This window comes from Callospermophilus lateralis, chromosome 5 (genome assembly GCF_048772815.1).
Source record: "Callospermophilus lateralis isolate mCalLat2 chromosome 5, mCalLat2.hap1, whole genome shotgun sequence".
NCBI classification, from domain to species: Eukaryota; Metazoa; Chordata; class Mammalia; order Rodentia; family Sciuridae; genus Callospermophilus; species Callospermophilus lateralis.
In genome coordinates, this window is record NC_135309.1 from 13,897,249 (window position 1) to 13,924,710 (window position 27,462).

Here is a 27,462-nt window from a genome sequence, read left to right on the forward strand (position 1 = left end):
TGAATAGTAATAGCATTACTTTTTTTTTTTTTTTTTTGGCAATACCAGGAATAAAACCTAAGGCCTCCCATGTTAAGCAAGCATTCTACCACTGACACTGAGCTACCTCCCAAGTCCCTTTTAAAAAAATGTTTATTTTGAGACAGGGTCTCACTAAGTTGCTACAACTTCAACTTGGGATCCAACTTGAAATCCTCCTGCCTCAGCCTCCCAAGTAGCCCAGATTACAGGCCAGCACCACCATACCCAACGAAATTTTACTTCATATGATGCTTTGGTAATTTAAAATTCAAAAACCACACACTATTTCAAGTAAATATTTTGCTCTCAGAGAGATATTTTGCTCTCAGAGAGGATCCAAAATTTATCATTTTTATGTTACTCGGCTGATTTTCTTCAATTTTTAAATACAATAATTTTAAAAACTTAAACTGGAATTGTCTGTGCCATTAGGAAGCTGGCAGAGGAAGAGAAACACACAGAAACCCAACATATAAGCACAGCAAAACAATACCAGCTTTCCTGCCCAACAGCCAGGTTCAATCAAAAGAGTACTCCATCCTCAATTTTGCCCCTTCTGATTACTAACTGAACCAAACATAATTACTGACCTATTTTCTAGGATCCATTTCCCAGAAAGTAAACTGTCAAAAAAAAAAAAAAATTCCTTAAGTGACAGCTCTTCTTCACTGAATTTGAGCTGATGACCAAAATATGAAGATCAGCATAAATCCATGTAATGAGTATCTGACACAGGAAAGCTCAGCTCTGCGGGGGCATGTCCATCCTCCAGAGCTCCTTCCTGGCCCATGAAAGGAAATGGTTTGATTAGCTCTCTAATTTCTCCTTCCCAGCTCCAACGTCCTTTTGGTTTTGGTTTTTGGTTTTGTTTCAGTTTGGGCAGAGCTGGGGTGGAACCCAGGGCTCTATGGAGGCTGTACAAGTGCTCCACCGTGGAGCCACACCCCTGCCCGTCTTTGTATTTTAGTTTTCCAAAATGGACTCTTCCAAAATGTACATTTTATAAATTGTAATGAAAATATGGCAGGAACCAGAAATCTAGATAAAACGACGAATTCAAGTTCACCACATTTTGTCCATGAAAAAGCAAAGGGCCAAAGTTAGGTCAGTAAGAAAATAAACCTCTAGAGTTTTGTTTCCTTAGTTTTGGGGATCAAACCCAGGAATTCGCAGGTGTTCAGTACATGTTCTAACCACTGAGGTATACTCCCAGACCCTCTTAGAGTCTTCAATTCACTTTCATTACACTATACACAATGCAAAATAACAAGTTTCTTTAAAAAGAAATTACTGAAACAATTTGTTGGGAGAAAAGGAGTAAAGCATCCTGATTTCAGATAAAAGATTAAAGAATCTCTTACAAACATAAAACACTATTTGCTTCGACTCACTTTTGCCAGTGTCTCTTGGCAGCTTAAAAGGGGAAGAGGTGAATCAGCAGAACCCGCCTTTATTCAGCACCTATTAGGTGCCTCTTCTCAGCACCTTCTTAATACTGTCTTATTTAATCCTCAAGACTTCTAAGTTAGGCCATCTTATTCCATTTAATAATATACACTGGGATGGGAAAATACAGTTTACTGCCCAGACTGTGCTGCAGAGTTCAGCAGTCAGGACTCCAGCCCAGGTCTCCTGCCAAAGTGGCTGACATGTCCTCAGGTAAGGGAAAGGTCATGGCAGTCATGACTGGGGACTTCAGACACACATTTGAATAAAGGTGGTCCTCTGCTTTGAGGGCAGGAACATGATGGCCAGTGCCTGGCAAACAGGCAACCACGAATTACATAACAAAGGAAAGAATGACCAAAACCCAGAAGGATGACAGAAGATGATATCAGAGTTCTGAAAACCATATGAAAAGAGAAGTCTTACCTTCCTTCTCCCCATGGGATGACAGACAGGTGCGGCACACAAATTATCTCTAAATTACCACAGGAGAAGAGACAGCAGTACTAATGTCAGCAGCAGCTAGCATTACACCTTACATACAGCTTCATTTATTCCTCACACAAACCCTAGGCAATTGGGGATGTTCAGTTATTACCCCATTTCACAGATGAAGAAACTGAAGCTTACAGTGACTAAACAAGTTTATCATCGCCATGTAAGTAGAGGAGGCAGAACTTGAACCCAGGCCTTCTGATCTTAGAACACGTGAGCTTAATAATCATGCCCAAAAATAAAAGAGCAGCAATTATCTTCAAGGCTCAGCAAAGTACACTTTATTACAGTATTTAACCCTCATTTTGTTTTGTAATCTTAATTCTTATATTTAATATGCTGAGCTGCATGTCAGAAACTGGCTGGTTAAGTTTCTGTCATCTCTATTTCACAGGACTATTTCTAAAGAAAAAAACTATACAATACCACTATGAAAATCAAAGTTAATAAAAATGACCTTCTTAAAAAACAAAGTGAGCATTTCAAAGGGCAAGACCCCACCTTTCATACGCCCCTGAAAAATGCTGCCGGCTATGGCAAAATAGGAAGACCTATGTCAGCACACAGCTACCCACAGGGCTTCTCATAACATTCCAGAAGTAGCCACAAGAAGCACAGGAACCTGTCGGTCCATCACTGTCAGGAAGAACAACTTAACTGTGATCATGCCACAAGCCAAAATCATGATCATCTGTGACAACTTATTTTGAGACCAGGTCTCACTAAATTGCCCTGGCTGCCTCAAACCTGAAAACTTCCCAGCTCAGTCTCCCTGTGGCTGGGATTCCAGGTGTGTGCCACCATACCTAGCCACGGCAACTTCTTTTAACATCCAGATGATGATCTAAGCCAATGTGTCTTATACTTGAAAAAACATCAGAATCAACTGGAGGTCTTGTTAAAACGAGGATTACCGAGTCAACCTCCAGAGTCTCTCATCAGTAGGTCTGGGTGGAGCCCAAGAAGCCACATTTCTTTGAGTTTTCAAGTGACGCCAGGAAACACACTTTGAGAACCACTGCGGTAAGCAATTCCATTGGACAGGTTAGCTTCACTAGATTTGTAGCTTATACTCTGACTGGTCAGCTGTGTATAGTCCAGCCTAAAATATTCCACAAGAATCATTTAAGGTTTTCATAGGAAAAGAAGGCCTTTGTTTTCAAAACCTGAAACAAAGCTCTCTTCTCCACCTCTAAGATACATACGTCAGGAAAAGACTATAATCAAGTCCATTTCAACAAATAGGGAGTTGCTCCTTGAGAAAAAGCCTGGAGAGGTAAGTGGCTCATCATTAAGAACAAACAAAATACAAATCTGGAACTTACATTTTCACTCTAAAATATTATCTCTGGCATTTATATATCTGGTACCTTAGGTATAGGGTCCTATTTTCACTCAATGACAGAATATCTGCCGTCTGGCTTACTAATTTTGTGTCTCTTCTCTATCAAAAATATTAGTCAAATGTTCTCTGCTATCCATATTCAAAACAGAGTCTCAACAAAGGATAGGCTCATTACTGATTTATTGAGTTTTGTTGTTTTTTTTTTTAATCAAGTCACGTCACCAGACAACTGCCTAGGATATGCCAGTCCCCCTTGGCTTGCCTTGATAGAACTGTGGCTTAACAGTATGATCTCAGATTTTAATAAGTAGAAAACAGTAGTATCTATCATTTGCTAAACATTTATGGATGTTATCAAGGGAAAAAGTCATTATGTCTGCCAATACACTGTGGTTTGAAACCCACAAGGCAAATTTTTCTGAAAGGTTTCACTCTTACGTAAAAGAAAGCTTACTTCCGTTGGAGAATGAGAGGTATGTAACCCTTCAAATTCCATTTTGGGGGCAGGATGTTGGGATATTGATAGCTAAGTTTTTTGCTCAGACATAGTAGCTGTCCTCAGCCTCAATTTTTCTCATCTAAATATACCCCATCTACCCACCCTGTCCCCACCACCACTCAATTGTTTATAAACTTGAGTTAGTATGTTTTGGCATTCCTGGACCAGATCTAAAACAAAATGTAATTAGTTAAATATAACCAAATTATTAAAAGCCAAAGCCAAATCAGCTATCCTCTTTACTCATTCTCTTTCTGTAAAATATTTGTTACTGTGATTGCTTTTCAGACCTGCTATGAATCTCTATCAGGCTATGGAAGCTTCTCTTTTTGGCTTAAACGTTCCCTGGTGAAGAAGGGAAAGAAAATATTTTGGTTTAAAAAAAGTCTATGCCAGTATGTCAGCTGCCAAAATAAATAGGAAGTTTGAGATGCCAGTAGGGCCCATAATTAATCAGAGGTACTATGGGAGTTTAATCCAATATTTTTCAAAATGTAAATATTCTTTTTGGATCAAATGATATTTAACTCCACAGATCATCAAGAGTTGATGATACATTCCATGTTTAGAGTCCCACTTCCAAATGAACCTCACTCACATCCCAGTGCAGGCAGAAGTTCGCCTCTGCACTCAGGCATTGTACAGGATGTCGAGAGGCTCAGTTAGGACTACTTCCCTGCTGAATCATGAGCTTCTCTCATTTTCACACTTCCACATGTTACACAGCACATGTAGAGCATGCTGTAAATTCATCCCCACCAACAGAGAAGGGGCTGATATGTTCCTCCTGCCTCTGTTATGCATCTTGTGTGATTTATCATTTGCCTTCATAAATTTCTCACCATATGAAGTCACTACTGTTATTAGTCCCATCTTAGGCAAATGAAGCTATGAGAGTTTAACTAATTGCCCTTGTAGTCACACAGTGAGTGGCAGTTCATTTAAATGAATCTTGTCATGAACTAGAATTTTCACTACTGACATCCCCAAGGCTTGAAATCCTTCATTCTATTTACATGATCTGAATGCAGACAAGTGTCGAAGGTTGAAGTCAAAGAGGTAGTTGTGTGACCTAGGAGGAAGCATCTCATATTTCTTAACAAGTTCCCTTTTTCATCAGTACTTTCTCATCATGACCTCTAAAAGGAGGCAAAGAGCTCTTATGTTACCAAATGTTCCCTAACAGAATTACAAACTACATATAAAGGGATGAAATGTTTTCAGTGTTTCACTCTGACTGGATCAACAGCTGCATCTGCTTCCCACCTAAACCAATGAATCAGAAGATCCCTCCAGAAAGCCTTTGAGAACATTTTCTTTCGCTAAACTAACTACAGTCATTTTGAAAGCATCAGAAATCTTTAATGTGGTAAACACTTCGTATCACCATTTATTTGTACTAAAAAAAAAAATCAAACTGGCATTCGAGGCTCCACTAGTCAGTTCTTGGACCATCAGACCCTTCTTCCTCATTCTTACCTTGCCTAGCAAAAAGAAATTATTGGAATCTATCATAAGACCTGCATTCAAATCATCACTTATGGGCTGGGGTTGTGGCTCAGTGACAGAGGGCTTGCCATGCGTATGTGAAGCACTGGGTTCAATCCTCAGCACCACATAAAAATAAATAAACAAAATAAAGATATTATGCCCATGTATAACTTAAAAAATATATTTTTTAAAAAAATCATCACTTAGTAGGCAAGTGATGAACACTGATTTCTTCCTCAAAATGAAGATAATAATGCTCCCCTTATGAAACTATGGAAAGGAGTAAACAAGATGAGATATGCGACAGCAGGTGCCCACAGCCTGGCAGTCAACAGAATAAACACTTCCTCTGCCCCTTCTCTCTGTGGGACAGTGGGAAAGAGCCTGAAACTCGCATGTTAAATTAGGTACTGACTACTGCAGGACAATTCAGCTGTTCTGTTATTTCCTATAGCCTGTTTTCATAGAGATAATCACATACCTAAATCTCTGAACCCACAAGTATCCCAGAAGGTTTCTGTTACCTAATAAGCCATTCAGAACAAAGGACCATTGGTTTAAGGAAAGCAAATACTACTAAAACTCAGGCCAGAGAGGTGAAGTCACAAAGACCCACGAAGACTCTGAGTGGCCATCGGGGTTCCTCTTCCTTATGTCTGGTAGGCCTGAGCAGAGCCTAGAGTCAGCAGAGGAATGCACCCCAAAACGCACAATCCTTACTTCTAAACTGACGCTTCTGTCCCAGAACTACCGACATCTCTTCTCTTTGTGAGCTTGGAGAACAATCCTCAGGCAGCGTCTGCCCAGTCTCTACCTTTTGGGTCCTCACAAGTCTTTTGCCACATCCTTAGATCTCCAGAGTCTCCTGGGCAAAAGCCCCTCCTCCACTCTGAAGCATGAAACAGGCCACCACACTGTATTCCTTCATAAGAAGGATGCCCTTAGCCTGGGTTAATTATTCCCAGCCCATCAGAAGCATCAAATGTTTGTGCACTGAAAGAGAACGGAATGAGAAGGGCTGGTGGAGCCAAGGCCTGCAGAAGACCCAAGCCTCCACATTCCTTCCAAGGGCAGCGCACATGGATGTTAGTTCTTGGGAATGGAACCCAGGGGCACTCCACCCCTGATCTACACCCCCAACCCTTTAATATTTTATCTTGAGACAGGGTCTCACTTAGTTGCTAAGGCTGGCCTCGAACTTTTGATCCTGCCTCAGACTCCAGAGTAGCTGAGGCTACAGGCATGGGCCTCCACACCTGCTACTTCTACATTCCTCTTTAAAGACAAAAATATAACCCAAAAGACTCAGTCCTGTCCTGTTCTCTGTCTCATTATTCTTCCTTCCAGAGGTCCAGTCACTAGAGTCCAGAAACCAGGACCCAGAGAAAGACTAAGATGGAAAAAAGACTCCCAAATTTCTGGTCACCAGCTGATGTTCTGATACTTTGGCTGGACCTTTTCTTTTCTCTTTATTTGTTTTGGTGGCTGAGAAGGAGGTGAAGCCATTAGTGTCGTCTGTAGTGATTAAGAGGAGGCTGAGCAGTGGAACAGGCTGGGTAGTCTCAGAAATGCAGCTTTGCCTCAGTTTCTCACTCTTTTTCTTTAAAAACAAAAAAACTTGAAAGCTATCTTTTGTTGTGTTTTGTTTTTTAAAGACTCCTTTATCTTTTAGAGATACCTGAGCCATTTTCAGATGAAATGATACCATATCTGGGAAGTACTTTAAGATAACGTAAAAGGAGAGAGAGTGTTAGCACTACAGAAGAAAGGCCGGCCAGGAGCGGCCACCAGGAGCAGACAGCTTAGCTCATGAAGCCAGGTGACAAGTACATGGCAGTTCGCTAGACTCTTCTGCCTACTATCGAATATGTTTACATTTTTCCATGATAAAATATTTAAAAGAGCGGGGCTGGGGTAGCACAGTGGTTGAGCATTTGCCTCACATGTGTGAGGCACTGCATTCAATCTGCAGCACCACATAAAAAAAAATAAATAAATAAAACAAAGATGTTGTATCCATCTAAAACTAAAAAAAAAGAAAAAATGTTAAAAACACTGTGGAAGAAACTTATAAAAAGTGGGGGTAGAAGTAGGAATCAGTGGGTTCAAGAAAACAAACATTATCTAGCCCAATCCACCATTACCTAAGTATAGTCATTTTATTTTTAAAACTAAAGAAACTGCTATTCATAAGATTGAATTAATATTTCTATTGGAAGACTTGTTTTTGTTTAACAACAGAATCTTCTGAAAGCCAAATATCAGACATATTTTTTAATCTCAAAAATCACACAAGCAAAAAAAGAAGAAAAAAACAGACAAAATAAATGAGAAAATGAAGGATCGGGAAGGTTGGAGTAGCTTGCCCTGGGTCACATAGCTGGGAAGTGTCAGAGCCAAATATGAAATCCAGATTCAACTCTCGTTACTATAATTAGGATATTTTTCTAGTAGTGATGTTCTTATATTGAGGTGTCTGTTTTTTTTAAGTCTCACAGACAATAAACTGACAAGAGCTATTTTACTGACTAGCACCATGAACCTACGGACTAGATGCAATCCTCAAGAATACCTGAAAGAACTATTATTAAAAAGGTTACATGATGTTTTAAGTATAAATATGGTCTTAAAATGTATAAAACCTAGGGATTAATTATAATAATTTTGGACTATAAAAATGACTGGAATATATTTGATAAATATTTGGCAAAAAGAAACTGTCCAACCTAATAAATATCCTACAATATGGAAATGACATGTAGAGCTTATGGCTCTAAACTTTAATAATCAAGTCTGAAAACATGAGACAGGACCTATAGACAGCTGATAAGAGTTGTTCCTTGACATGTAAATGGGATTGAATTCTGTTATTCATAGGTTACAGTCTGCCTTTTGCAGTACTATTTTGTCACAGAATGTAAATCAGCACATGTTATAAGTATTCAAGGTAACTTACACAAGTGTATATTTGCAAATGCCCAGATATTTTTGGAAGTTTCCACACATTTCATTAATGGTTACATTTATACATAGTTTTTATCCTACCTAAAGGTGAGCCTGTTAGTTTGCCTTAAAGTTTAATCATAGATTAAAATGACATCATTAGGCTAGCTGATAATTTATTCATCATGTTTAAGACGAAAAATTCATGTTCCGTATAATTTAAGATTATCACAGGTCAGAATACATTATAAAATCAATTTTGAGAGTCCTATGCCTAGTCCATAACATAGCAGGTGTTCAATAAATGTATGCTAAAAATTAAGATATAAGAAAACAAAACCTAATTCCAGGATAAAAATAAAATTATACCCAATTCAAATCTATAGTATCATCTGCTACTTCTTACCAAAAAGTCACAATTTTTCCATTAAAATGTTGTTTTCTTTAGTGTATATAAAAGCAATACATGTTCTAAAGTTCTTAATAAAACAACTATAGACAAACTCTTTCAAAATACTAAAAAATACACGCTGCGTGTATTTATTTATTTGTTTATTTATTTATAATACTTCCCCCTTCAAGAAAACTGATAATTCTTCTAACAATTTACCTGTCCTGGGTCACATCTATAACTGATTCAAAAGGAGTACTTTGAGAAATAAAGCAAGAATTGTTCAAAATCTTTTAAAGGAACCCAAGCTATACTTGTAATTGTTTTATGATTTTATTCAATATTTGGGAGCCATATTTTAAATTTAAAAAAATTTAAGGTGCCTAATATGGCCACATACTTAAAGTACCTGACCCTTCATTGTTAGGTACTATTATCTTGATGAGGAACTGTCTTCCAAATTTAAGGGATTTACTCAAGGCCATGATGCAAATTAGAATTCAGGGTCAAACTTCAGTTTGTTTGGATCCACAGCCCATGCCATGTATTTGGCCTCACAAAAGAGCTTCTCAATAATTATTCATGTTACACATGGAGAAACTGATTTAATAAAATAAGACATTTTATCATTTTATAATCTTAAGCATTTCTGAGAACTTGAAAAATATAATTCACTCTGTTTCAATAATATGTGACAGAAAAATTTTGATGAGAATCTACACTAAATTTGAATGTGTGTGTGTGTGTGTGTGTGTGTATACATATACACATATTTGAAAATTTATCATGGCAAAAACATACTTTTAATTTCTGATAGACACCTTTACTCAATTAAAATGAAATAATGCATTTGCCACAAAATTAAAATGGATGCTCACAATCTAAGCTCTCTGACTTAAAGAAAAACACCTTATTCACATTATCTTATCTGTGATGAGACCAAAAAACCCAAGTATAACACATTGCTAAAAATAATGTGGTAATAGAGCTTCCAAGATTATTTTCCTACTATCTGAAGAGAAAAATCACACAGGAAATGAATTTAGACAGGAAAATTCAAATATAGGCACAAGTTAAGGGCACCTTTCCCATTTCTTTTCACAAACATCAATAAGGATTACTCCCAAATCTTAACCTCATGACTAGGAAGCATCTTTCTACTTGCAACTAGCAATCATCACCTTCACCAAGATGGCAATAAACAGGTTTTTCCTCAAAGGTGTTGGAACAATGTGTTGACCATATTCTACAGTTTCTCCAAAGACAAAATAGAATACAAAAAAAAAAAAAAAAAAAAATCTATCCTAAGATCATTCCCACTCCATCAGAAAAACAAATAAATCTACAAAGAGGGAGAAAATCTTATGTGGAGGCTTTTCCCAAAGTTTCTTCAGAATCTCAATTCTATTAAAGCTAGAACCATCCAACCCATATTTGCAAGTCAGAAAGTTAGTTTCTCCCCTTTCTAAGTCAAAGAAAATGTTTCTTATGCAAAAATTCCTTTTGGGATTATATTAAGAAAAATAAAATGGAATGAGATTGCATGTTGAGATGGTTCCAACAATTCACCATGAGTGTCAGAACTGAAACACTGCTGCGACTTTGTTTGCAAATAGAAGATGTGGTACAGAATTTAAGCATCAATAAACTGACAGCATGAGGAGAGTTTAAATTAAAGTGATGAGAATTACTTGCCTAGTTAGACAACTTGACAAATCTGTGGTACCTGGGTCTAAAGTAAGGGCAAATGGGGCTGGTTCTAAGTCCTAAAGTATTTCCTACCATTCAGTTTTAGGTTAATCTTTTTAAGAGACGTGTGTGACTTTCCAGTTCTTAGCTATTAGAAGCAAGAGCACAATTAAGCAGTAGATAACAGAGTGTCAGCACACAAACTAGGCAACTCTCCTCTACTTTCCTGCAAAGACAAGGGACCTAAGCATCCCACTAAAGTGGTGCTATATTCAAACATCATTGTTGGCAGTTGTCCTAATTCACTATTTGATTTGGTCACCAGAATTCCAGAATCAGTTTGGCAAGACAGGATTTTCCCCCGCTTAATGTAAGGATCAAATCATTCTTGTACTCACAAGAATATGGGCCCTGTTTTTTTTCCTTTTGGAATCAGGCAATAAAACCAAAAGTCACAGTGTTGATACATTCTACACATGAAGTAAAAATAACACATATGAAAGCACCTAGCCCAGTATCTGGTATATAGCAACCACTCAAAATTAAAAACAAAAGTACTGACTTGAACATTATCTTAGTTCAACATTTAAAGTTGATAAACAAATATAACCTATTATTTTTCATTCTCAAAACCCTGCAATCAGCTTTTATGTTTGTTTGTTTGTTTAAGAGACAGGGTCTGTCGATATTACACAGGCTGATCTGAAACTCTAGGCTCAAGTGGCCCTCCGCCTCAGGCCTCCAGAGGACCTACAGTCCTACAATCAGCTTTGTTCAACACTTGTAAAGGTTGTAAAAGTTTTTCTTCCATCTTCCACACTTCTTGGAGACCTTCTCTCCTCATCCCCAAACTTGCCTATGTTATAATGACTTGAGGGTACACAATGCTTTAGCACAGTGGTTAAGAGTTGATTCTTATGTGTGAGTAATAATAATTTCTACCTCAGGACTGACTGTTGAATGAATTACATGTGTTAATATGTGTCAAACACTTAGAACCGAGCAGGCATCTTAGCTCTCATTAGATGCATACTACTTTAATATGCCGGAAAATAGAATTTGAGGCATGCCATCTGAATTCGTACAATGAAGTTTTAGGCTAAGCAAAAATAGCCTATAAATACATTTTAATACAAAAAAATTCTAAAATGCAATGCCTTTCCATGTAAGTTATTGGAGAGAGCATTATTCATATATTTGAAATCTTCTCATGCTTTATAACCATGGATAAAAGGAAATGTTGAGATTAGACAAAAAACTAATTAAAAAGGCATCATTAATTTTAAATCTCTATGTGTACCCAAGCCTGCAGTAAACAAAGATAGAAATAATTATGGTTCTTTTCAAATTAAAATAAACATTGCCCAGTAACAGTTACATTTCAGGGACATAATTCCCTTTAAAATAACAATTCCATGCTAACCTCTGGTTGAATATCAATATTATAATATAACCATGTTAAACTCTAGCCTATAATTTCTGTAATGTATTTCAAGATCTCTCCATAACATCTTAGGAATTCTTTTCAGCAGCAATTGAAATTTAATGACTAATATCTATAAACTTTCTTTCTTAAAATTATTAGTGTTCAAATTATAAATTTAAATAAGCCAGGAATGTTTAGAAAAAAAGAGTATGAATTACAGTCACCCAGTTGAGGTTTCACAGTAGGCTGCTTTAGAATCATAAGGAACTTTAGGAATCACCTGGGTCACTTCCACTCTTCATGAAGAAACTGAGGCCTCACAATGCTGCTACTGATAGAGCCACGACTTCAACCTAGGTCTCCTGGGTCCCAGTCAAAGAAATGTTCCTTCCAGTCTTTTCATATCAAATTTAACCACGCAATTTATATCAACTCACAGCACTTTTTGGCCAAAAAGTAGTTCAAAAGAATTATTGTTTTAACAAACACACACACACACACATACACGAACTGCATTCATTTAAGCAAGCACCACAGTACTAAGTTTATTTACTTCTTATGAACTTTTTTCAAATTTCAACTAGGAGTTGTTTGTTATAGGGATTTTTTCCTCATATTACATATTTCTCTTGTGACTTTCGAATCACCCCACGGTTTGTTGTCTCTCCCAGCTCCCCCCCAACACACACTCCTAAAACTGGTGATGAAAGAGAGCAGAAATGAGCAGTTTACTTTCTAAATCTATCCATATTTGAGCCATGTACTTTGACCTTTTTCCATTCTCAACAAAATAGACAAGGGAAGGGTTAGTTTCTAAGAATATCTTTTAGTATTAGCCTATTATTTTATAAATCAGCTTTATCTCCAAAGAAACTGATCAAAAAGATTTCACATTAAATACATTCCATTAACCCTGCACAGAAAAATATTAATGTACACATGTGCATATTTAATTCATTCTCTGAACTTTTTATTTTCCCCAAAGCAAATCTTTATCATAAGTCAAGAAGCTGAGAATGAGAGAAAACAATCATGAGTTTGCATAAATTTCATTCTGTCATCGTATAATAGCAAATTAAGAATGAAAATTATGTTTAATTCTGAGCCAAATTTTAATTCAGTTAAAAGCTATAGAATGCCACCTTGGATTTTTAAAATTAGCAATACATAAATAATTCATAGATGTTACCTTTCCATTACATTTCCTTTAAATTTATGTTCAAAGGAATATCAAGAGCAACTTTTTATAAATAGACCTTATAGGACTGTCAATGTCTTACACAGCCATTTATCTGACCACTAAAACATGATAATTCCTCTTTATTTTGAGTAAAAATGGTGTTTAAAAGCAAATGTCAACAGCTGCTCAACAGGCAACACAAGCATTTTTTAAAATCTAAAACTAAATTTAACTAAATATTTTAAGCTACATTGCACCTGAATTCTTAGGGTAGAAACACATATTTAATTCCACAGAATAACAGGATTCTCTTGGCAAACTTCCTGTCCCACTAAATAGTTACTAATAAAAACATATTTAGGCTTATGCTAACATGGAATTTGGGAACACTACAACTATTTTGTACTGTTTTGTCCCTTACAGAAAGAGCTCTAAATAACCCTCCAGTTGCAACATGCGTGTCTGTATTACACACACAGTCACATATTTTTAATCCTTGTTTTTTAACCTAGAATTCACACCCATAGCAGCTATAATTTCCTTATCTTAAAATGGGGATAATAATAGAACTTACCTTGTAGGGTTGTTGTGATGACTGACTCAATGTTATCTTACCACCTAACTTTTCTAAACATACATAAATGATCATACTCCCAAAGTATAAAAATTTAATGAGGCATGTGATACTCAACTAATGATGAAATTCCCTTTATCTTGTTTCTATCAACTAAACTGGCTGCTCATTAGTTCAAAACGTCCAACAATGTGACTCTTGCCAGAGAGAGGATATACTGGTAGCAAGAAAGATAAGTGATCTTTGCCTGCATCTATTTTTAGGAATGGTTTAATTATCTACACCCCTAGTGTTAACACTGGAAAGTAAACAAATGGGTGAAAGGCGTCATCAAAAAAAAAAAAAAAAAGTCACCATGAGATTAACAGTTTCATAGTATTCAAAAGAAATTATTAGCCTGCTGGAGGAGAAGGACCTGGGTTCAATCCCCAGCACCACAAAAAATAAAACAAAAGTGGTGATCAAATTACACTTTAGATTACCTCTCTCACAAGTAGTCCTTACTGACCCAAGGCGGGCCAGAATTTGCACAGGTCTGAGAGGAATTACGGATTGACCAAATAAGACTGTCCAGGTTTAAAATACAACCTAGTGAGAAATCTGGAATTTAATAGTCAATTTTCAGTGAATCACTATCTTAACAGTTTCAAAAGAAATTTTTTTTAAAGTTACACAGCTACTTCATATGGACAGAAAATATTCATTGGCTTCTACAATAAAATACATTTACATTTATATATTGTTTGTCTCACCTAACAAAGCAGGGAAAACTGATCCTGATTTCTCTTGTCAGGCAAGAAAGATACTATAGTTAATAATCATGACATCACTAGCTACCTGGTATGCATAATTATCTATGGAAAAATTAAGGCTATAATTAGAAAATTGCCAAAGAATCAGCTGAACATTTTGTTCCAAATTACACTCTTCTGATAAAGTCTGGAAATGGCTTCATTTTCTAAGAAGAGCTCTGAGGTGAATATGGACAATTCGAACTCTTTAGTTCCAGAGATATTACACCATGCTATTTCCTTATTCATCTTAATCTATTAATGGAACATAATCTTACCGGAAAAGGAAAAATATTGTCAGCCCTGTTCAAGCTATCTTCCATCCAGGATTTTGGAGCAAAGGCAGAGGTGGGACGAGCATACTTCTGGAGCTGAATGTGATTGCTTGCAAAATTTTTCTTCAAAGGTGAGATGGAGTTCAGGGGTGTTATTCCACCATTCAGCCCTCTGCGGTGATCTCGGCCCTGGGAGCCTCCCCAGCCTCCGTATCCACCACCTCCTGGGCTCCAGGAAGATGACGGGGTTGGAGAGGGACTCTGGTAGCTGCTCCACGGAGAGGGGGGTTTGTTAAGATTATTCGCCAAATGAGGCAGCTGGTTAAAAGCAGCACTCCTGTGTGTGAAGGGAGGCGGGTGGGGGCTGGCAGGAGACCTCCTCTGCTGTTGATGCTGGCTGTGATGATGCTGGAAATGAGGGTGGTGAGGGTGGTGCTGCGAGAGAGGCCCGATCTGAGGGGAGAAGCTGCCTCCAAAGCCAGGGCTGACATGATGGGGGAAATTTTGAAACAACAGAGCACCGTTATTAGCTGAAGCAGCAGGGACCCCTCCCTGGTGAAAGAAACTTGCATCCTCATTGATTATTGTAGATGAAGAAGGCGCTATGGCTGCTGACCAGTTACTGAAACCAGTAAGAGAGGATGCACTCGATGTCAAGGGTTGGGTCGAAGTACCTAGCCCTGTGGCTTCTTGATAATCAAAACCTGTCAAAACTGGTGATTCAATTCGTATTTTCTCCTTCCCATTGCTGTTTTCTGAAGAACTGTCCCCTTGGTTTTCTTCAGACTTTGCCTTCTCCGTTTCAGGCAGTATTCCAGCTTCCTGACCTGGACTTGGGGAGAGCTGCTGCTTCTCTAAAGGGTCTTGCTGTTCCTGTTGCTGACTTTTGGCTTTTTCTGACCCCAAGATCTCATCCTGAATGTTATGGGTAGCTGGAGCAGGAAAGAGCCAAGCTGACCCAGCACTGCTGCCATTGGCAGCTGTGTTATTATTTATAAAAGCAGCAGGGTTGGGGGTGGCATTCTGGTGATGGTGTGGAGGTTGCAGATGTGGATGGAATCGGACTGGAAAAGCAGATTTGTTCCCAGTATTGCTTTGCACTAGCACTCCAAACCCGTAATCCCCCATTTATTATTTTTAGGATCAGAATCTCACAAAAAAAAAAAAAAAAGCCACAACCTGATGTCTCACACCGTTTTTGTTCCTCTACTCCAATTTAAGTTGCTTGTTTGTTTGCTTGAAATATCTTATTTATAGCTAGCTCAAAGATCGTAGCTTATCACCCTAAGTAGCTCTGATTTGGAATTCTGGTCTCTCTCTGAAAGAAGAAAAAAAGCAACTAAAAAAAATTTCTTAAAATATTGACATGAATCCAATTGGGCTGATTTCTAGGAGGGAATAAAAACGAAGAGGGTAAAAATCAAGTCTTTGGTTAGTAAAATAGGCGCTTTCTTTTTCCAAAGGAAAATATACATGAATGACAAAAACACAGCTTCTCAAGCATCTATGGATGTAGAAGAATAAGCATTGCTCGGAGTAAAAATATATATATGTATGTATATATATATATATATATATATATAATTTAACAATCACATATGGTCTTCCTCAGCAGTTTAGATTCACTCACATAAAAATTAGAATAGTGCTAAGGGGGAGAATACGTTCTTCTCTTCTTGGCAGCTTGGTTAAAAAAATCAGGAATAATTTAAGAACATTATATATTATATATTTATATATATAGATTATATTAGGTTATCTGGGGCGGGAGGTGAATTCTTGGTTGCGGGAGAGGAAATCAGCATTGACTAATGGAAAGACGATTGCAGGGAGGTTTCTGCTGTTCCAGGTCCTGTCTCTGCTCCTTCGCTGGGCGCAGTTCTGGCCTCCGGGGCTGTTCCCGAGGCTCTGGGTGCAGATCTTGCTGCGGTCGCTGTTCTCGGGCTCCCCCCGGCCTCCTCTCCCCCATGAAAGGGGCTGGAAACCCGCGTCTGCCCCTCTCGGGTTGCGATCGGGAAGGGTTAGCCGGACAGGGTGAGCGGGCGGCCCGGGGGTGCGCGGACCACGGGGGCGAGCGGGCAGGTCCTGCGGTTGCTGCCTCTTCCCCTCTCTGCGGCTCCGGGGTTTTTCTCCCTCATGGGACCCAGGGGCGGTTTGTTCAGTTCTCCCAGTTCGATTCTCCGCAGGGGTGGGGGGGCGGGGAGGAAGGAAAACCCCAGTACGGCAGGTAGACTACAGTGAAAGGCCTCCCCCCCGGCGCTCTCTCGGCTCCCCCGGGTTTTTTTAAACTATAATTTAGAAGGCTTTTGTTTCTCCTCACGGTTGCTGGGCCGTCGTTGTCGCCGCCGCCGCCGCCGCCGCCGCCGCCGCCGCCGCTCTACCCTGGTCCCGCAGTCCCAGCTGTCTTCGTTGCGGACTCCGCCTGGCTCTTCTTTTTCTTTCCTTCTTCCTCCTCTTCCTCCCTGCTGTCGCCGCCGCCGCCTCCCGGTGCCCGGGTCTAGCAGCCGCGGCTGAGTCCTTCTCCTCAGGACCGAGCCGAGTGAAATGACAACCAGCTGGAAAGACCAAGAGACACTTCCGGTTCGAGGAGGGAGGGGTGGGGCGCCGCTTAAGCCCCGCCCACCTTCCGGAAGACCAATGCGCTGCTAGCGAGCAGACCCAGCCCCGCCTCCTGGGCGCGGAGCCCCTCCCAGGAAGGTCAAGAAGTTGCCTGGAGAGACGCCCCTTCCGTCTGCGCCTCGCCCAGTGAGGCCGGGCGCCTAGAACCTGTCCCCCAACCCAGAGACGGCGCAGCAAGCCGCCATCTTTTATGTGGGCAAAGGACCCCTTCGATGTTTATCTTCCCGAAACAGGCTCCGAAGGAGGATTATCCAGGGACACTTGGGAGAGAATGGGCTTCTCGCATTCTGAGGCATAAAGTCAAGGTGTTGGGGATCGAAGTGGAGACCTACGAAACGGCCGATGAACGAGAGGACTGCCCTTAGTAAAGGTGGTGCCCCAGGCGTCACGTGCTCTGGCCCGAGCTCCGCCCCAGAGGGATCAGGATAAGGAAGCGCGTCTTCCCAGTAGCTGTGCGGTGCCCGGCTCTGCGTAGGTCCTTGCCCAGAATGTGGACCTTGTGATGGATTCTCCCCTCACCACCATCCCCCAACCCCCACCCCCAACTCTCCCATGCTGTCTTAGAGGTGTAGCTGCGGTAAGCAGCGTGGCTGCCGTCATCTCGCTGGTGCTGGTCTAGCCTAACGCATTGCGGAGGGACATTTCCTAAAGGAAAATTTAATCATGGTCCTCTGCTCATACCTCTTCTATGTCTGCACATTAACTCGAGGATAAAGGCCAGACTAGGTCTGGTTCCTTTTCACCTTGTGGGCGGCATATCTTTAATGCCTCATCTCCCTCTGAGTATACTCTTAAGTGCCTTTCTATGTGTCCTTTACTCTTATCTCTGCTTGCCAAACTCCTGGTTTTAGAGGTCAGTTCGAAAGCCACCAACTCTGCTTTCTAAATTCTCTCTCGTGCGTGTCCACGGGCCTATGCACATCTCAGTCTTGCTTATCACACTATATAGTAATAGTCTGTGTCTCCCAGACCTGTGCTGGACTATGAGATCTTGGAGGAGTAGGCATTATAGATAGGAAGCATTAGTGAATGAATCCTGAAGACATGAATGGACAGACAGCGACAATGGAGTCTTTCCTAAGTGACAGCTTCTATTTTCGAATCTGAATTAATTTCATTCCTTATACCATTTGACTTGGGGCTCACATCTCAATTTTCTATCATGTAGGCTGTTTGCTTGCTGCTCAATTCTGAGTGTCATTTTCATCTTTTACATTCCCAGCATTATGGTCACCATCAGGGCCTGAGATAGTTCTGCTCTTGGCACAAGCTTTAATGTTGAAAAATTGTTTTCCTTTAGCAGGAAATGAAAAAGAAACAAAGGGAGGGGGGAATCAGTATAGAAATGACTATGGAAAAATTAATGAGGTAAAGACATAGCAGTTTAAAAAGAATCCTATAAGCAAAAGTCCCTTCAATGTCATTTCTGTATCCTTCCTGCAATGGCTCTAATTTATGTGCCTCAGTCTTTCATTTCTCCAATACCTATATGCAGCTTACCTGTGTGGGCCCTTAATCAGGGATTCTCTGTCATTGTACCATAAGTATGAGTCTTGTCTTTGTAATTCTATGAGTTACTAGAGCACAGAGATTGGATATTACTCTGGTGTTTTTTGGTTTTTGTTTGGTTTGGTTTGGTGTTTTATTTCCCACCACTGGACATGCCTTGAGACCTACTTGGTTCAGCCAGGTGGTGTTTCCTCCAGAATGATTTCCCCTCTTCCCTCCCTCTAGCATCTTGTAGATTCTTTTTTTTTTTTAAAAATTATATTACTAATGGTTGTCAGTAGGTTAGTTTCTTGAGGGCATAGGTTATGTCTGATTTGTCCTTATGCCCCAGTGACCAGGAGTGGATCAGGCACAGAGAGACTCCGGACATGTTTATTGAATGAATGGATGGATTCCCAGTAGATGGCAGAGGGTCTCTTGAAGGTACCAATTCTTCTCAGTAGCTACAGTGGCAGCTATGACTTAAGAGGAAAAGGGACTACCTTAGAACCAAACAGCCATGAATTTGAACCTCGGGTTTGCTATTTCCTCATTGTGCAGCCCTGGGCATCACTTCTACAAACCTTCCTTCCTCATAAAGCGTGGACAGCCTGTCCACCACCACCACTCTCACTAGGTTTGTAAATGATATGAGAGGCACAGAAGTACTGGGCTGATCGGAGGTGTTCAAAAAAGTCAATTCCCTATCAGCATATTAAGTGCAGAGAATTATTTCACAAGCATTTTCACACAGAAGCAGTTACATGCACTACAGAATCTGGGAGCCTGTCTTTGATCTGTAGGAGGAGGAACCACACCCTGAGCCAAAGTCAGGTGCTTCCAGGTCAGCCTGATCTTCTAGGACTAAATCCAGCAGGCAGTAGGTTCGGGCAGGGCAGGGCTGCAGCTAGGAAGATCACTGTAGACATTAGTCAGTTTCCTTGTTTGGTACTGGAGGCAGGAGAGAAGGAAGAGGGATTCAATTCTCTTAGGTTTGTCGCCCACTCAGAAACCCAGGATACACAGCCCAGGACTGCCCTCCTTGGAAAAAATATCTGGCCTCAGAAACTGTCCCATGGTAACCATGACAACAATTCAGTGCTCCATTTAGGATCTCCAAAGGGATCTCCAGTTGCAGATGAGTGCTGGCTGCAATACTCTGCAGGGAGAAGAGAGCCCTTCCCATAAAGCATGCTCACCAGAAAGCTTTCAGGTTACCGGGAAAGCAAGCTCTGCCCAAACATTAAGGGTGCTACCAGATAACAAAACAAAGCCCTCCCTGTCCAGTGCACAAATACACCTTCAGAGAAGTTGTAGGCTGGCGAATGCCTGTACCTGTAGGCTGCCTCCCAGCCCCTCTGGGATTTGAGGTCAACCACGCCCCAAACCTGGAGCCTCCCCGGAAGCAGAGCCTCAGTGCCTTCTCCACCAGACCTTTTAAAGTTTGGTGGAGGACATAAACCTCACCCTGTAATCACACAGGATGAACTCTGCTCCACCCCTGCTCTAATGTCCTCTCCACTGCCCTTGAACACACACTATCAGCCTTCTCCCAAGGGCCCACACCCAGCTACCAGGGCCTAGCTGATGACTATGGCAATCAGAGCCACCACCCTGGGCTGCCCATGCCATGCACTGTGCAGCTCCCTAAGGCACAAGGACTGGTCTGCGAATGTGGCCCATGGGAGCTGGGCGATGCATCAACCCTGCTGCGGTTTATTTTCACGACCCAGGGACACAAGGAAACATTGCATCCCGACACAAAGAGACACCACAATAGCATGAGCCCATGTGCATTGCATGAAGAAATGTTTCAAGCAGTGGATCCTTTCAGCATTATGGCCCAGAGCTTTCTGTAATTGAATTGAAGGACACAGTGTCCTTGGTATTGGTTTCAGCTAGTGAGCTGTAGGGAGAAGACAGGTCCAGACAGGTAAATGGTCCAGTCTCCTAGAGATTAATACCCAGCAGTTACTTTGCCTGACAGCATTAATGAGCATTCTGGTGTAGACTCTAAAACATCAGATTCAAAGGCAGATCCATGAAGGCAGGGGAAGAGAGAAGGATGGAATTACTTTTGGAAGATACTCTTTTCCAAGAGTAGCTGGAAGATTACTGCCATAATTACTGCAAGCTGGACAGAAACAAAACCAAGTTCTAAAAGCAGGTTTTATGAAATTGCACCTCCCATCTTCACCCCATTCCAATATTGGAAAGTGTGTATGTGGGTTTAGAAAGCACCCCCTTTTTAAATAACTAATTGTAGGTTGTGTTTTCTGCTTTTGTTGTTTTGCAACCTGCTCAAGCCCTCTGCCTTTTAACCACTGTTTTCCTCCTGCCCTCCCACTTGAGGTATTACCATTTGCATAGACTCCGCAGTTAACAAGCTCTTTCGCTGGGAAGTGGCAAAGCCAGTCCTCCAAGGCATCGTTACTGAATAACTGGTTTGGAAAGGTCCAGGACACGGACATGCTTCATTTGAAATGGCTGTGTCCTGGCAAAGATTTAGGTGAGCTGGCCCAGGGGGTTGACCTTCCAAACTGTGACGTGCATCACGCAGAATGACTTGGAGCATTCCGCGGCTCCGGGGGCCCCCTAAGTGAGCAGGCTGCTGACCTGGGTTACCCCTTGCTGTTTTGACTGGATGCACTTCACTTCCTCTATCAAAGCCACAGCCATGCCACCAAGCAGCTGCCATCTCACACCCTGAAGCTGTGCTGGAGGATTTTCACCTGCAATGATGGGAGAAGAATAGCTTTCCCAAGAATGCAGGGACGGTGTCAGGTCCTGAGGCCAGAAAGCTGGGAGTTGGAGATCAAAACTGTAGCCCCAACAAAGCTAGAAAATCACAGGCGCTGGTCGAGTTTGTGTGATGACTTCCTTATGCCCAGAGTTTCTGCTAAAAAAGTTTCCATCTTGAATCATTAAGAAAAAAAAAAAAAAGTCATCTCAATGTTTTTAAAAAGAAAAGAAGCCCACTAAAAATGATTCTTCCCTTTTATGTCCAAATCTCTTGCTCCGTGTTCTTGGAATATGTATGTTACTAGGAAACGATGGTAAGAAGTGATTTCTAACTGCTCAACCTCAATCTTTAGGGAGCCTTATACCCAGGGAAACTCATCAAATTCAGATTCCTAGGCCCTGTCCCCCAAGATAGAGGGTATTTTGCATTTTTCTCATAGTATGGTTTCATAAAACTATAAGGCTTAAAAGGGTTTCTCATGAAAATGTAGCACAGAAAAACTGGAATAGGAATGGTTAAAACAAAAATGTTCCTTGCATGAAAGGCCACACGTCCATTATACCTAGTGGCATGAGATATTGGTTTTATTCTGGGCTCACAACTGCTAAGTAAAAAGTTGGGATTCTAATACTAACAAAGGAGGAGGAGATGGATGCTTGGGGATGGGGTACTGAAACCCAGAAAGATTTAGTGACTTACAGGGAGTCTCAGAGCCAAGTCAACACCCCCATTTTGCAGTTGAGGAAACTGAGGCCCAGAGAAAGACCTTGTGTGAAATAATGCAGCTGGTTTAGCTGGATATCTTGCCTCAGAACTCTTTGTCCTGTCCAGTGACCCTTGAATCTTAGCATGTGTCTGAGTCACCTGGAGAACTAGTTAAACTAGACTAGAATTTCTGATTCACTAAACTGTTGTCATCATTGTGACAAGATACCTGAGAAAATTAACTTATAAGATGGAAAGGTTTATTTTGACTCATGGTTTCAAAAGATTCAGTCCACAGTTGCTTAGTCCTGTTGCTTTGGGCCTATGGCGACACAGGATGTGTGGTGAGAGAATATGGCAGAAGAGTTGCTCACCTCATGGTAGCTGGGAAGTAAAAAGCAAAGGAAGGGGGCCAAGACCTTAATATCCCCCCCAGGTCACCTAACCTCCTCCCACTAGGCTCCACCTCTTAAAGGTCCCACAACTCCCAATCGTTGTGACAAATTGGTGACCAAGCCTTTGGCACCTGGGCCTTTGGGAGACACTAAGATCCAAACTGTAACAAAAGGCTATGGACAAACCAAGAATATGCATTGAGAGCAAGTTTCCAGGTGCAGCTGATTTGGTGAACGCACTCCAAGAGCCATGGTCAACAAAGTGCATCAGCTCTACCTGGCCAGCTGCACCCCTGTCCCTCCCTCCCTCCCAGCCATAGTCCTCCTGTCTGCTGCGGCTCATTTAAAGGTGCCATGATTCATCCTCTTGATCACCCAAGCCAAATTTAGGAGTTGTCTCAAACTCCACCTTCTCTCTTTCCGTCCTCTTACAGTTGGTCCTCAAGTCTCTCCTTTTCCTCCCCATCTCCTGCCTTGATTCCAATTTAATTGTTTCTCACCTGTTTTTTTGGTTTTTTTTTTTTGCAAACACCACCTTTGAGTTGGAGGTCTGGCCTCGCTTGCTGAGTCTTTTTAACAGGGAGGCTAATTACATGACTCCATTGAAAACAGTGCTTCTGGTAGCTCCCTGACGACTCCATTATGCTCTTCAGACTTCAGTGATTTTCACTTCAGCATTACAGGTGTTGTCACATGGGTGTAGCTTCTACCCTGCCACTTGACATTTTTTTCTGAAAGCCGGCTTGCTCTTTAAAACATTTTAGAATAGGCATACATTCAAAGAAACTTGATTCCCCACCCCAAATCAAAATCCAGTATCACTTTTCATAACCAAGCCTAGACATAAACATGAAAACAAAACACTGCTGTGGCCCTCCACCTACACCAAGTCCCCGAATCTGGGACCTTCTTCCTCTTTTTTTTGAAAGGAAAGATTTATGAGTTTAGAGAGGAGCATTAAAGATGTTCTAGCCCCAATCTGAAAAGTCTCCTGCGAGTGACAAGAAGGACTAAGAACAAGGAGGAACTGTATTTCTCACCGTGTGCTTCAGCCTCGTGCACTGCTTGGTCTGTGCCCCAGAAGTCATCTCATGTCCCCCACTGAGAGAGCACCTGTTGTTTGGAAATCATTGCCAGACTCTTCTGCCATGGCCTTGGGCCCTGGTCAACCTGGCACCTGCCTGACATTTCAACACCATCTCTGCTGTCTCCAGAGCGTGGCTCCGAGCACCCTGGAAAACTTATTTCCACAACCCTCTCCCAGCCAGTCCTAGGTGCTTTAGCTGCAGATAACAGAAGGCATGAGCCCCAGTACCGGGCGCTGTCTGAGGTTGTTTCTCTTACACATTGAGAGCACTCGAAAGGGCACACTCCTGTAATCCCCAGCAAAGGATGGCAAGTTCAAGGCCAGTCTCAGCAGCTTAGCAAGGCCCCAAACAACTTAGAAAGTCTCAAAATAAAAAAAATAAAAATGGCTGGGGATCTATCTCATTGATAAGAGCCCCTGAAAAGAAGACTAGAGGCAGCTGGTGGGAATCTCTGGGGCTCTTGGTCTTACAGGCTGCCCCAATCCTAGTCACTGTACAGTGGCCTTCAGAAGTGAGGGACTACAAAGAGCCTAGAGTTTCTAGTCACGAGCTTTGTCCTGATCAGGGAGGGCAGGTCTTTTCCCAAGGCCCACCAGCACACACTTCTTTCTCAGGACTGGGCCATGAGCCTTGATCTAGACCAGACCCGGGCCCACCTTCCTAAAGATCCCTACCTGAAACATGGACGGAATCACATACTCTAGCAAGGGGAGAGGAGAGCACTTGAGGGACCAGCAGAGCCTCCCCTGCTGGCCCCTCAAGGACGGTGGGCCTTTCTGCTTTTCAAATGTCCTTCCCCCAATGGGCTGTGACCACCATGCAGAGGCGGTACCTTCCCTGCAGCTGGTGTTGACCCTCAGCTTCATGACGGATGGACTGCTGCGTTCCAGGCTGTTAGATGCCACCCTCGGGAGAGGCTCCTGCTGCTCAGGGACTCTTCTTTTCTCCCTTCTGTGCCCTGTCCCTGGCATTGTGCCCCGCACACAGTAGGCCTGCACTGAGCGTTCACAGACTTCAAGTTGAATTATTTGTTTTCTCTCTTCTATACAAGTCACAAGTAAGTCCATAGTAATACCTATCAGGTGGAATTTAGAAACAAGCACATTTTGGGCCATTTTACAAATAGGACTCTCAATTTGATTGTTGTTCTGGGTGTTTGGGGAGAATACAGCAACTTCTCGATAGCAGGTGTGAAGTTCCCGTTGACATAAAACTTTTACACATGGAGACTCTTACGGGAGGCTAGTCACTGTAAATCCTGGAGTGATTTTTATAAACAGTAAACCATTTCAATCTTGCATAAAACACATCCTGCAGGGTAATAGCTTCATTTGGCCGAGCTATCCTAGGTACATTTGAGGACTGCATTAAGCTCGTCTTTATTGATGTACCCTCCATGTTAAACAGCTCCTTAATGAAATGGGTTGCCTTGGAGTCATCGGATAGTGCCTGCGTGCACATACATACACATAAAGTTACCACCACCCCAAAACTACTGCAGAGGCAGTAATTATCTAATATTAATGAGCATTACCACGTACAAGTGGATGTGCCGGTTTCTAATATAGTTGAGTTGATTCTCAGTAATGGGCTTCTTGAAATGACCTAGTCCCCACAGAAGTACCTTCACGTTCAATGGCCCATGTAAAATATAATAAATGCATAAATAATTTAGCAAGGGAAATAGGTAGCATGATGGCCACACTTTGTGCTGCTGTTATTTAAAAGCCTGGCAGCTTGGTAGTTAGAAACCGCTATGTCCAGGGGTGCTGTAATTCACCATTTGCTCCGAGTTGAAATGAGGCAGAGGAAGCTCCAGGCCCCTAGCTCATTTTTTATTTAGAGGCCATTTTTTTAAAAATCCATTCAGCTATTTAAGTTCCAAAAATAGAGAGGGGGGGGGAAGAAATAAACATGCTTCAAATTTAGAAGTGTAGAGCCTGCTGAGAGTCTTCATTAGGTGGGGTCTGAGATGTCATTTTACTTTATTTATTTATTTGGTACTGGGGAATGAAGGCGGAGCTAAATCCCCACCCGCTTTTTATTTTTTGATTGTGAGACAGTTGCCCAGACTGGCCTCAAATTTGAGATCCTCCTGCCTCAGCCTCCCGAGCAGCTGGGATTTGCTGTGCCCAGCCTGGCATGCAATTTTTAAATCAACATTCTGCACATTCATAAGCCCATGACATGGGGCTGGGGATGTGGCTCAAGCGGTAGCGTGCTCGCCTGGCATGCGTGCGGCCCAGGTTCAATCCTCAGCACCATATACAAACAAAGATGTTGTGTCCGCCAAAAACTAAAAAATAAATATTAAAATTCTCTCTCTCTCTCTCTCTCTTAAAAAAAAAAAAGCTCATGACGAGAATTTAAAAGTTAGTTTCATTGTGTGCCTGTGTGCTCATATATTTCTTTCAAATCCATATGCCATTCTGAGTCAGTGTTTTTCAGAATCTAGTCATTTTTATATATTCAAATAAATAATTTGTGTTGTGTTATTGTATTATCTTGGTTGGTATTCACTGAACGCTATTTATAAATGGACTCAGTGTTTTAGAATTTCAGTAAATAAGTTAAAAGGAATATTTTGTTTCTCTGATATAAATAGAAAAACCAATGTGACATGCCAGAAAGTTAATGCTATCATTACTTTTTTCCAAATACACTCTGAAATAAAAGCAGAGTGGCTCCGACAGATGTCCAGTAATCACAATAAGAGATGTCCCCTGTGTATTCTTGGCTCGAGGACATTCAGGAAAGTACTCAGAGACCTTTCGATTCAGGCAAGATGGATTCAGTCCCACCTCTGCCACTTGCCAGCCTGGTAACTTATGACAAGGACTTTTTACTCTCTGAGCCTCAGTTTCTACATCTGGAAAATGAGAATGAAAGTGCTTGAGCGGCTTGTTGGGGGATTAGGTGAGGTCAGATCCAGAGAGCTCTCAGCCATAGTGCGAAGGCTAAGCCCAAGAAATGTCAGCTACCATTATTAATTTTTGACTAGGGAGACATAGGTAAGCAGAGAGAGCCAAACGCCAGTGAACTCAGTTCAGAACAAACAAAGTGCACTAGGTGTCTACGTACAATGGACTCTGGTAGGCCCTGTGGACATGGAGAAGATTCTGGAAGTGGCAGCTCATCCAGACCTGGGGGCAGCAGCATTCCCACAGTGCAGAGAGAGCACCTGCCTCAGGTAGACGGCGGCCAGAGACGTAGGGTAGAGAGGCCTGCTCATGGGGACATGCCCAGTCCTAGAAGATGCCACGTAAACCAAATTTCTGCTTGAGAACAGAGGACTCATGAAACTCAAACATACATGCAGCCATGGAGCCCTATCATCATTTATTTATGGGATCAAGTGACATTAAAGAACTAGAGAATATCATTTTCAAAACCAGTGATCAAACAACACGTAAATAGACGACTAATAGATAGAGCATAGAAACGTATTGTATTTCTTGGCCCTCTGTATCCCTGGGTTTAACCCACCATGGATCAAAAATATCTGGAAAACAAATTGTGTCTGGAGTGAACACGTACAGACTTTTTCTTGTCATGATCTGTAAACAATGCCAACTATTCACATGGTACCTGCACTGAATTATGTATCATAAGTCATTTACAGCCAATTTAAAGTAGGGAGAGGAGGGAGATAGGTTATACGCAATTAGTATGCTAATTTACTAAAGGGACTTGGAATTCTGGGCATCCTTGGATTTCAGCATCCAACCCCTTTTTGGAACCATTTCCTATGTGTTTGGACATACCAGAGTGGACACCCATTTGTAGTCTTTCCCTGTGCCTTTGGGTGTTCTGGGAATCGTGAGGTGGCCTGCTAGTAGATTGGACTCCTTTCTCCTT

The 27,462-nt window shown here is 41.4% G+C and overlaps 1 protein-coding gene across 5 annotated transcripts in view; it reads right to left on the minus strand.

The window, feature by feature from the left end:
* Cpeb4 (cytoplasmic polyadenylation element binding protein 4) overlaps window positions 1-17,105 on the minus strand; it is a 65,019-nt gene extending 47,914 nt beyond the window's left edge. For 4 of the 5 annotated variants that reach the window (XM_076856329.2, XM_076856328.2, XM_076856327.2 and 1 more), the window contains exon 1: window positions 14,570-17,105. In XM_076856329.2, the coding sequence (XP_076712444.1) occupies window positions 14,570-15,694 (1,125 nt within the window). In that variant the 5' untranslated portion in view covers window positions 15,695-17,105. Of the gene's footprint in view, window positions 1-13,500; window positions 13,646-14,569 lie in introns of those variants that run through there. The other variant, XM_076856330.1, reaches the window with a different exon arrangement.
* Window positions 17,106-27,462: the final 10,357 nt, after the last annotated feature.